An 11650-nucleotide genomic window follows, 5' to 3' on the forward strand; every position below is an offset into this window, starting at 1 on the left:
CCAAAGGGCCCAGATCTGGACCGGGAGGCGCAGCCGCTAGCCTCCGCGCCAACCCACAGCCAAGTGGCCACGCCACTGCCTCCTCACCATTCGAAGCTGCACCGTCTGAGGTAGCGCCACCACCGAAACCGCCGCTGCCCCGAGGTGCACGGTCGCACGACCGCGATAGGTAGTACCATCCGCAGCCGCCGGGAGCCCAAGCCGGACCTCAGCAGCCGTCCGCAGTCTGCGCCGCCTGGATTCAGATCCGACAGGCAGGCAGACGTTGGTCTTTGCCCGAGGGCGCCCCTCCATGGCAGCCGCTATGCCAGCACGAGAGCTCTTGGTGACGACGAGCCGCCGCCACACAGAGCGCCCCGCCATAGCCTGGCTCCTCCAGTGACCAACCGTCCCACATCAGTCGGGGGCCCGTGAGGAGGGGATCAGCGACCTTGCCGCCGCCCACGCCAGCCAGGGATGGAGCTGCTACAGTAGCACTGATGTCAGTTGAAATGTACATTAAGAAACAAAAGAGACAAATTCAGATGTGAGTAGTGTCAAATGTTGTTTTTGTCTTCTGATCCTACTCATGCAAGATTTCACTATACCCCGTAGAATTTGGACATGGAACTTTTATGACTTGTAGTCACATTCCTTTTAAACATTCATATTTGTTTTCAGAATTTTTTGAAACATTTGGAATTGATTTTTTTTCGAAGTTTGAGCATGGGGAGCACCCCAAGATGGGAGCATTTGATATTTCCCCACCCACCTCCTTGTGTTATTCTCAGTCTCAGACTTCCCTCCGCCAGCTTCCCCGCACCTCGATACGCTGGCTGCGACGCTGCCTTCTTCAGGCTCGATGTTAATGCGTAATTGATGAACGCAACACCATTTTTTAAACACCTGGAAAAATAGCAAAACTATGAAATTCACCAGAGGAGGACATAACGGGAACTTCAGCTGTGAAAAGTTTTTTTTCAGAAACCTTTGATTTTTTTTTTGTGTGTCACACGAAGGTCAGATCGAAGAGTTCACTCATAACATTTGCATCTATGTTGCACATGTATAGTTGTGTGCATCTTTACTTTTGGGGCCCCAAGCTAAATTCTTTAATGGTTGCATCATTTATAACTCCAGAGGCATGTTGAAGAAGCAATAAAACATTCTCTCATTTCTATAAAAAAATTGCACATGGCCATATCTGTCATTATATACTAAAGGTATTTGATTGACTAACCAGAAAAAGGAAATTTAGGTTAGAAAATCTAAATGAACATATGATTGTTGATTCGACCGATTAATACATGACATCCAATGGATTTTTAGACGCATCTTATAAAATCTGGTTAGAAAATCTAACCAGTAAACATATAATTTGATTCGACAGTTTGTGGTTGGTTTGTCGCCCCAGGTTGGAAGGTTATGTTTGTTTGCCATTTGTGTGCTTCAACTTTCATAACGTTGCGAGGACGAGTGAGATGTTGCTTTTTGTAGTTCACAAACATTTTTTTTCAATTATGAAAAAATTAAATTAGTGATTAATTTTTAAATTCATGTTTTTTTTAAATTATGATATTTTTTATAAATATGTGAACAGTTATTAAATTGTGAACATATTTAGATTCACAGTATTTTAATCCATGAACAGTTTTTCGATTTATAAACATTTTTTGGATCCACGATTTTTTTTGTATTCACATTTTTTTTGAGTTCACGAACAGTCTATGAATCCATGAACTCATTTTCCCATCCGTGAACATGTATTGGATTTGTTAATATTTTTTGAATTTGTTAACATCTTCTGAATTCATGATCATTTTTTTAATACATGAACATATGTCTAAATCCATGATTTTTCTGAATTCACGTACTTTTCAAACTACTGAACAATTCTATAACATGTGAACATTTTTTGTATTCATAAACATGATTTCAAATGCACAAACAATTTTTTGAATTTGTGGTTTATTTTTTATTCATGACGATGTTTTGTAATTCTTGAAGAATTGTTCAACTGAATTTTTTTTTTAAAATTCTCACGCATTTTTCAAATATGTAGACAATTTTCATGTCGTGAACATTATTTCAATTTTGAATAGTTGTTGAATCCAGGATCGATTTTCGAATTCAGGCACAATTTGTTCTACGCATGATTTTTATTTTTGTAAATATACAACCTTTTTGTTTTGTGTTCCAAGGCGGGGTGCTCCAAGGCCCATGAAGAGGTGGCGAGCTCCAAGGCAGGGTGCCAGCTGTCATGCGAGCGGGTCCAACAACTCCGACGTGGATCTGGTGGCGGACGGATCGAGATGAAGTTTTTCTCTTTCGTTGCAACGTATGGGCTTTTTGCTAGTGAAATTATGAGCCTGTTTGGGACTGTTCTACTCTTTAAAATTCAGCTTTGCTTTAGAAAAGACAAGCCAAACGCGGTAGCTCCACGATATGCCGCTCCGCAAAAAACTAGAATCTGGGGTATAACTTCAAAGTTTTTATGAAACTCCTGAGAGGGTGTTTAAAAAACTCTAGAAGCTGGAGTTGGGATGAAATTATCCACCACTGCCATCAGTAAGTGGATACCCCTTCATTTCTTTTCCCTCAACCAATCAAATAGATTCTTTGCACCAAATTTTCTATTCTTGAAGCTGGAGCTAGATGGAAGCCAAACATTCTCTTGATAGTGCTATAACTTCTGTATGAAACTGCTCTAAAGTGAATTTGATGAAGTGAAACTGATTTTGATGAACTGAAGCAGTTCCAAACAAACCCTATAAATAAAACTGACCGACAAAAGATGAAAGGAGAAAAAAAGGAAAAGATTTACAGACGTGCACTCGCTGGCAGGGCCAGGCCCATAATGCGAGCGACGCGAGCTTAGCGCTCACTGTGACCGACACACTTGGATGCGTAGTTGCGTTGGCTTCCCTAAAAGAAAAAACTTGGATCGGCAGCACGCAACTTCCTCACCCTCCCTCCCGGCGGCGGCGACGGAGCCTAAGAACCGGCGACGGCAACGGCGACGGCGACGGAGACTCCTCGCGTCTGAACGGGTGAGTCCTCCTTCCCCTCCCGCCACCTCCCTGGGCTCGGTCCATGTATTCAGCAAAACATCATTGCTGACACCCGCAGTAACTTCAGAATACTTGGATTTCTTGAGGCGAGCTGTTCTTGTCTTCTCTCGCGCTCTGGCGTCGCGGCGTGGGTGAACGCGCGAGGAGAGGCGCCGAGATGTTTGCGACGGCGGCGCGGTGGGCGGCGAAGAAGGGGAAGCCCAAGATGGCGCCGATCGAGCTCACGACGGCGCCGGAGCAGGCGCAGTCCATCACCCGCACCATTTTCGACGTCGTCAAGGAGCACGGCCCCCTCACCATCTCTGACGTTTGGGAGCACGTCAAGGTACCGTTTCTTCTGAAGCTCCTGCAAGATTCATCTCTGCGCGCACGCACGCACAGAACCTGTTCGACGGAATGTCTTTCTGTCAGCTTGGCTGGACGGACAGTGTCCTCTCTGTCCTTGTAATGGGTTAAAGAGTCACTTTGGATTTCTTGTCATTCAGAACTTGCGGTGTGTTAAATTTCCTTCAGGACGTAGGGCTGAGGGGTTTGACAAGCAAGAGGCAGATGAAGATCATGCTGCGGTGGATGAGGGAGAAGCAGAAGCTCAGGCTCATCTGCGACCATGACGGGCCTCACAAGCAGTTCCTCTACACGACATGGTTCACCAACCCCAAGAATGCGCCGCAGAGGCCCAAGAGGGAGCTCAACAGGGAGCAGCCCAAGCCATGAACGCACTCATCTTGACCGATGTAGGGCATATTTGGCTTACACCTTGGTAATGATGTTTCCTGGATCTGTAGACAAAGCTGTTAATCATATATCGTGCTTATAGCTGAAATACTGTGAATGATGCCACATTGTGAATTATGCATAAATAAATAACCCAAAACAGTTTGTTCTTTTCCGTTGTACTTCTGTTTTTGCCTTCTTTGCTGCTTCTTTCTGAAACTTGTGTTGGAGTTCTGAAGAACTTTGGCCTAGGCCTTCTCCAATTCAAATGGATGTGGTTTTAACTGCTACTCCCTCCGTAACTTAGTATAAGACATTTTTTTTGGCATTATATTTGTGTCAAAGAACATCTTATATTAAGTTACAGAGGGAGTATTAACTTGGGCAAAAACCTTACGTCAAATGATGGGGCTATATCTGATTATCACATCTCTTAACCATTTGCAGGTCATGTATTCAGTAGAATAGCATACAAAGCGTCTAATTTCTGATGACAATCATAGTAGTTAGTAACTTCAAAATAATTTTCAGTAATTGACACATGTTAGTTTCCAGAGCTACTGTGCCCTTATATTACATTTCAATTGCAGTACATAAAAATTTAGTGGCATAAACAACCTGTAATAACAAGGACCCAGAACTAATTTCCTACTATAATTTTCGTATACTCGAACATACTCCTTCTACATATATGCACTCACATGACCTTCCAAATGCCTTGATTATTTGCAGAACTTTCTTTTTGTCAATGCTGGTGTGCTTTCTGTTTTTTTTTTCCAGTTGATAGCTATAGTTAAGAACTATAGACCCAGGAAAGCCACTGTCTTTGACAAGCGTATTGAAGCCTGGAGTTATTCCTAGAGATGCAGCAGCTCAATTGGTTTGAGGTCAGAATCATAGCGGTTGATGCAGCCAAGGGAAAGAAGGGGAACAGGTGGCGCGGCTGATGGTAGACCTCCAGTGCTCAGCAAAGAAATGAATAGTACAATTGTGTCTGGAGCCAATACCCTGAAGGAGGATTCTAATCCAGATTCTGAGTAGCCTGGCTGGTGGTGGGACCTGGTTGACAAGTGTCCGTACTCAGCGAGCTTTGGAGGAAACATGCAAGGGCACTGTTTTGTGAAGACCTGAGTTGTTTCGTCAAGTTGGACAACTGGGATTGCATCAAGGGCAAGGAAAAAAGCTCTCAGTGCTATGAACTAACTGGTCAGGACAGTCTCGTTCCATCATCATGTCTCTTTTTCTTACAAGGTATGTTATTATTAGTGCACGAACATACTGGTTATTTTCGATAGGTAATGATGTACTAGTGACTTGGAGTATTGAAGTTGCTTGGCTGCCTGAGTACAATGAATTTTAGCCTAGGTCACCATTGTTGTTTCTCATGTTCTTGTTAAGATGCAGTAGCTTATGTATCTTGCAGCAAATCCTGTAACACGTCTCTCATATTATTCCACAATAGCATAAGAGGATCCTTACCTGAATTTCTACTCTTTACTACGGGACATATCAGTTATTTTTTGGCAGTAATGTACTAGGTTGAGCAATTTAATTAGTTTGGCTATCTTGGTACAGTACATTCCCTAGGCCACAAGTATGTTAGTTAGTGTTTCATGTTAAGACTTAAGAGGCCCATTTATAGCCATGCCGAGTTCAGTGGAAATCATAAAAAGGGAAAATTTGTCATTTGCTTTGTTCATCCACCACCTGCATCATGATCTGCTGCTCTGCACGGGAGACATCACCGAAGAAAGATAAGTAAGAGAACACCATGAAAAATTGCTGATCTGGACATGGCTGGTAGTGGTTTACTTTTAGGAAACAGTATACGTACGATCTATGGAGATGTTGTCAATGCACAACACTTGGTATACAGTAATTGAAGGCTGGTCAACAGATCATGGTGAGTGAACCATAGAAGCTGAGTTTTTCATATGCTGGGCGACATTTGATTTAGTTGTAGAGGATGGAAAATGTTCAATTTGCAGTGACTCTGATCTAGACTATTTATTTACTAGTAAGAAATTTGATTGCAGTACGGTAGGAATTGCCAACATCTATCATGCTGCTGTTCTTGAATCAAGTACACCTCTGACACTGGAAATTGTGCTGCGCCTGCATCTGGCCTCCAGCTGACGACTTCACTGATGGTAAGATTTGCTGCCCGTCAGTGTTGATGTACATTCAATGGCTTGCCACTTGTGCCCCTCACCCATCCTGAGCTTGTAACACCCTCCTCTCCCTTCTTCCCACTTATCACCCTTTCCGATTTTAACTTCTTAGAGATTTTATACTGGCATTGTTGGTGAAAATGGATGGTATCTATGAGTGGAACAGCAGCTCCTTGATTCTGCCAAAGATTTATCTCCTTTGGAGGTTTGCAGGATTTGCTCATCCGCTTGAAGGAATTGGCAGCGCACACCCACCTGCCAATCCTCGTCGATATTGACACCGCAGGCTCTCGCTATTAGTCCCCAGTACAACTTCTTTGATCAACTGTTCAAAACTGGCATGGCATGATAGGTCCTTGGCACTGGGTGGTTATCAGCATCAATCACATGGACAATCCTTGCGATTTCCCTATCTTGTGACCTGCTGGCCAGTTCTCAAATACCAGGCGCCTGCCTTTTCTAGAGACCATTCGGGCGTTCATGTTCTCGGTATTATAAATTCATGCCATTTGACATTCAGCATGCATCATGCAGTCTTCACAACGAGACCGACGCCTGCGACGGCGGCATGGGCGCCGTACTCGTTCAAGACGACCATCCAGTCGGATACATGAGGAAGGTGTTGGACGTCAAGAATCAGAAGCTTTCCACTTATGAGCCTTTAGACAGTCCTATTTTATGTGAGATTACTTCACTGTTGACTGCAAACACATGCGCATTTGGTTCTCTCAGATACTTTGATTCAAACACCCGCACCACGATGCGGTCAAATTTGACAGTATTCTTCAGGCATGTGTTGTCCTCAATTCGGACCGTCTCACCAACGGCATCTGCAGCAGTATCAAGTGCAAGCATCCTCAGATTAGCCGTGCATTTTAGCTTAGTAAGGAAAGAAGGTTGGCCGCATCAATCCCCTGTGAGCTTGAAGTAGTGATCTTGTGCTCCACTCTCTCCATAATGCGTAAAAACAATGGTTTCGGAATGCGAAAACGGCGAAGAAATCATGGATCATCTGGAGAAGTTATGTCCCGAGCAAAGTAGTCTTTCTGCAGTGGACGTGCTCCGGAGACCCAATCACGATCGCTCTTCTCCCTTTGATCGGCCCTTGAATTTTAGAATATGCTCCACATGCCAATCCATTTCCCCTTGCATACTCTTAAGCATGATCATGTCCACTTCTTCGTCCGAATCCGACAAATGAAAGAATTTAGTTGCAATCCTTTCATCAAGCTCCATCGATCCATGCTCCTCATCCGACGAAGCATTCGAATTCATGGCTTTCCCTACAAATAAATCACAAAAAAACAGGTTGGACGTTCTGTCAAACACATAGAGGGCAAGACACATCTCGAGAGTTGCTGGACATGTGGTGTTGGCGTCCGGGCCGATGAGGATGTCACCAACGACGAGCACGAGAGAGAGGACTGTTGTGGCTGTCATGTTGGTGGTGAGGCTCGGAATGACCGCAAAGAAAGAGGAGGTGCACGATGTAAGTACCCGGAGGAGAAAGAAGAGAGGAGACAATGAATGGAGGGGGTGGATTTGGTGCAATTTATGATGTGGTAGGCCTACTGGGTTTGACGTGCAGGCATCCCCATATCCCCCATATTTGATCCGCATATGAGGGGTGCCGGTCAACCTAGGCTTTTGAGGCACCCGTCTAGATCTTCTTTTTTTAACGGCCGTTTGTTCGGGTGTTTGGGGCACCTGGTTTGACATTCTTCTATATGAAAGGGAACAATGTATGACGACGAAAAAACAAGATAAAAGAAAAAAAGACTGACATCGATCCGCACTTCTAGCCCCCCAACATGCACGAGTTAGCTAGCGCTAGCCTTGCGTGGTCGGCGATACAGCCTTCGTCGTCTTCTTATTTAAGCCGCCAAGTGTCAACCGAAACCATCGAGGTGGTACTAAATAAAGCTGCGCTCAAATAGACTTCGCATATGCGCACTCATCACCCCCGTTCCAAGCCAACCACGTGTCCCGTGGGACCTACACTGCACAGCTGTGCTGGCCGGCCGTTGCACTTTTTTTTCCTTTCTTGTACGCACGCGTCGGCCTGGTTTGCGTCGCGCATGTGCCTACAACCATCGCCACCGCTGGGTACTCGTCTAGATCCAACATCTTGACGTGCTTTTTTTTTTGCCCTATGTTTTTTTGCTATCTTTCCTTAATTTTTTTAATAATAAAGCAACTACTGCTTCCGTCGTGACAGTTTTGTAAAAAAACTGTCGTTTTCTGAAATCAACCCGCAGTCCAGATTTAAGTCAGAAAATGAATCTTTTTTACATTTTACATAAAACCTCCTATATTTTATCCAAACTAACACGCAGTCCTGGTGCAGTCCAGAAGGCATAAGTTACATACCGATTAATCAACCCAATTGGTTGGGCACTCATAGTTCCACTCTCGAGACCAACTTTCTTGCACTTTCTCTATGTTTTTTTCTTTGTTTTTCTTTTTGGCTTTATTTCGATAAACTTGGCAAAAATTTATAATACGTGGTGTCCCTACTTCGATCCCCTCTAACAGCTTCTACTTTTTCTTAATTCAAAGATTTATTAAAGAACCCATACAGTTTTTTTGTTTGTAAAAAAAATACTCAGCGCGGCCCAACATTAGGATGATACAGCAGAAGCAGTCTTTTTTCCTCCTAAAAAGAGCAATGCCGGGACGCACAACAACAGCATACCGTTTTCCTAAAAAACACGAGAAGGTCTATCACATTTTTCTGAAAAAAAAAAGAAGAAGACTTGGAGCAGCCTAACGTCGGGACGACACAACAACGGAGTTAGTGCTGAGTCAAAGAAAAAAAATACAACAAAAGGAGAATACAACCACCAACATCTCTCCGGTACCCACGACCTTGCGTGCAGTGCTTCGTGACACCAATTGGCAGGCTGCAATGCAGGATGAATACATGGCTAACATGACCTGGACTCTCCTACCGCACCCCGCCGACACCAACATCATCTCTGTCAAGTGGCTCTTCCGGCAAAAGTACAAGGAAAATGGCACGCTGGAGCGCTACAAGGCCAGCTGGGTCGTCTATGGCTTCTCGTTGCTCCCCGACATGGACCTCGGCGACACTTTTTACACGGTGGTCAAGTCTGCCACGATTCGCAATGTCCTCGCCCTTGCAGCGGCCCGGGACTGGCCGGTCCACCAAATGAATGTCAACAATGCGGTCCTGCAGGGCTTTCTAACCGAGAACGTCTATTGTCAGTAGTCACGGGCTTCATCCACGAGCGCCAAACCGAGCATGTCTGCCTCCTTGACCGCTCTCTGTACTGCTTGAAGCAGGCGCCCAGGCCTAGTTCGATCGCTTCGCTGCCTTCCTTCGCTAGGTTGGGTTCGTCGCGGCCAGACCTGACCCATCCCTCTTCGTGCTCAAGCGCGTCGACGAGTGTGCGTACCTCCTGTTGTACGGCGACGACACTGTCATCACAACGTCGTCATTTTCTCAGCCCCTTGCATTACTTCTTCGCCGTACGCGTCTCCCGCACCAACGTCGGCTTCTTCCTGTCACAAAGCAAGTATGCCGCAGAGCTGATGTACCGCACCAACATGCTGCAGTGCAAGCCGGTCAGCACACCGGTTGACACGAGTTGCAAGTTGTTCGCCGATGCCGGGGCCCCGACCGATGACGCCTCGGACTACCGCATCATTTGTGGGCGCATTGCAGTAAATAAATACAACAAAAAGAGATTCAAAGTTAGTCCAAGTCAAAGGAAATAAATACAACAAAAAGAGAGTCGGGGTTAGTCCGAGTCAAAGAAAATAAATACAACCAAAAAGCATTGTTGAGGAAATTATTAACTGATAGCTGCTCGGTTGGTCTATGAATAGAGGATGAATAGGCCAATTAGCAAGTTAATCGGCCAATTAGTTAATTAATCGGGCGACTTATGAGTGATTTATGAGTCAATGGTTACTCGATGACCCAGTGACTTCAGAGTTAGTCCGAGTCAAAGGAAAGAAATGGAAGTGAAATGAAGAGGAAATATAAAATTGATTTTTTCACATTAGTCTATATGAAAAAGAAAAATGTGTTTGATAAACACTGATACCGCTCCGTACTTCTAGACCCAACACGCAAGAGTTAACAACGACCTAGGGTAACAGGCTGCTGGGCCAAACCCAGCCAGGGTACGTCACGACCGCTTTTTAGTCAGCCCAGGGGCTAGATATTTTGTCGGTGATAAGTGGATAAGTGGCTCAGCCAGCCAGAGCCGTCGTCGGTGATAAGTGGCTCATCGTCTCGTTATTTAAGTCGTCAAATTTGGATCGTATGTTTTTTACCGGTCATTGATCACGTCGTTCATGCGGGTGTTTGACACGCGTTTGAAAACGAAATATGTCCGAGTGAAATGAAGAGAAAAAGTAAAATTGATTTTTTGACATTAGTCTGTATGAAAACGAAATATATGTATAAAAAAAACTGACGTCGCTCCGTACTTCTAACCCCCAACACGCACGAGTTAACAACGACCTAGGAGAAACCCAGCAAGAAGTATGTCACGACCGTTTTTTACCTCGGCAGACCAAGCATAGCTAGTGCTAGCCTTGCGTCGTCGGCGATACATGCCTCATCGTCTCACTATATAACACGAGAAGTGGCCAGCGAAACGAGCCGTGTGGGACTAAATAAATACCGAGCGGTACACCGGTACCGGTGGCAAGCTAAGCTAACCTTTGTACTTGTTTAGATCCACTGCTACGATCACCGCCAGCATCGTGACGTGCGCGCTACCTCTCCGTTGGCATCGACGGCATGCATCGAGTACTACCTGTGTGTCAACATATGCTACTATCAAGTAGGAATATTTGAATCCCCCATGTAACAATGTAATATGCGTGCAATGTAATTCTCACACATACATAACCAAGTTGAGTTCCTCAAAAATAAAACCAAGCTAGTTCTGTACTAGTGGTAGCAGGTTCACTTCGTGGTAGCAGGTTCACTTCAGAATTTTCAACCAGCAACTAACAATCCACTTGTAGCTAGCTAGGGTTCCTCTGCCTCCCGACTGCGCCAATCGCCCGTCCGCCTAGTCTCCGTTGGTCATAGGACCATGCATGCACGATGGATCTCAGTCCTTGTCAGCCGGACAATTATGTTTTACATATACATGGGATTGATAATGATGCATCCAAAAATGTTATATGAAATTTCTATATACATATGTAATTTGAGATGAGTATTGCTTTTGAGTGCACATGAAATGATATTTGATACATCTCATATAAACATATATTGCTTATTATATATATTGTTGTTTGTATTAAAGGGCCCCGAGTTATAGTGTTCGCCCCGGGCCCGCAAAAACTTAGGACTGGCCCTGATCTTCGAATAGAACATGCTATTATAAAGATCAAAGAGAGAGAAGAAGTCATTTAGCAAATCATTATCGACCCATAGGTGTGTGGTAGACTACTCTCACGTATCATCGGAGAGGCAGCAAGGTTGATGTACAAGCCCTACGTGATCGATTCCTTCTTAGGCAAGACGCCAGAAAAGGCTCGAGATGGGATCGCGAAAGAACAGAGACTTGCAGCGGCGAAAAAATTATTTTGCATCGCCCTCTAGGGTTTTGGAATATTTGGGAATTTATAATGGTGGAATTATGTTAGACGGAGCCACGAGAGGCCCACAAGTGATCATGGCGTGCCCTAGCCCCTGGACGCGCGCCCTGTTGCCTTATTGTCTCC

At 44.7% G+C, this 11650-nt stretch overlaps 1 protein-coding gene across 2 annotated transcripts; it reads left to right on the forward strand.

Moving 5' to 3' along the window:
• The first annotated feature begins 2867 nt into the window (after positions 1-2867).
• On the forward strand, positions 2868-6755 carry LOC123397590. 2 transcript variants are annotated; one of them, XR_006609982.1, is made up of 6 exons: positions 2890-3029; positions 3118-3375; positions 3564-3810; positions 4545-5015; positions 5801-5914; positions 6470-6755. XR_006609982.1 is itself a non-coding variant. In XM_045092127.1 (3 exons), the coding sequence occupies exons 2-3, from the start codon at positions 3208-3210 to the stop codon at positions 3762-3764; spliced, it is 369 nt and encodes a 122-aa protein (XP_044948062.1). In that variant the 5' UTR covers positions 2868-3029; positions 3118-3207; the 3' UTR covers positions 3765-5248. The 2 variants fall into 2 exon arrangements, 1 of the variants encoding a protein (XP_044948062.1); XM_045092127.1 differs by lacking the exons at positions 5801-5914; positions 6470-6755 and having other exon boundaries at positions 2868-3029; positions 3564-5248.
• The last annotated feature ends 4895 nt before the right edge of the window (positions 6756-11650 follow it).

Source organism: Hordeum vulgare, chromosome 5H (genome assembly GCF_904849725.1).
Source record: "Hordeum vulgare subsp. vulgare chromosome 5H, MorexV3_pseudomolecules_assembly, whole genome shotgun sequence".
NCBI classification, from domain to species: domain Eukaryota; kingdom Viridiplantae; phylum Streptophyta; class Magnoliopsida; order Poales; family Poaceae; genus Hordeum; species Hordeum vulgare.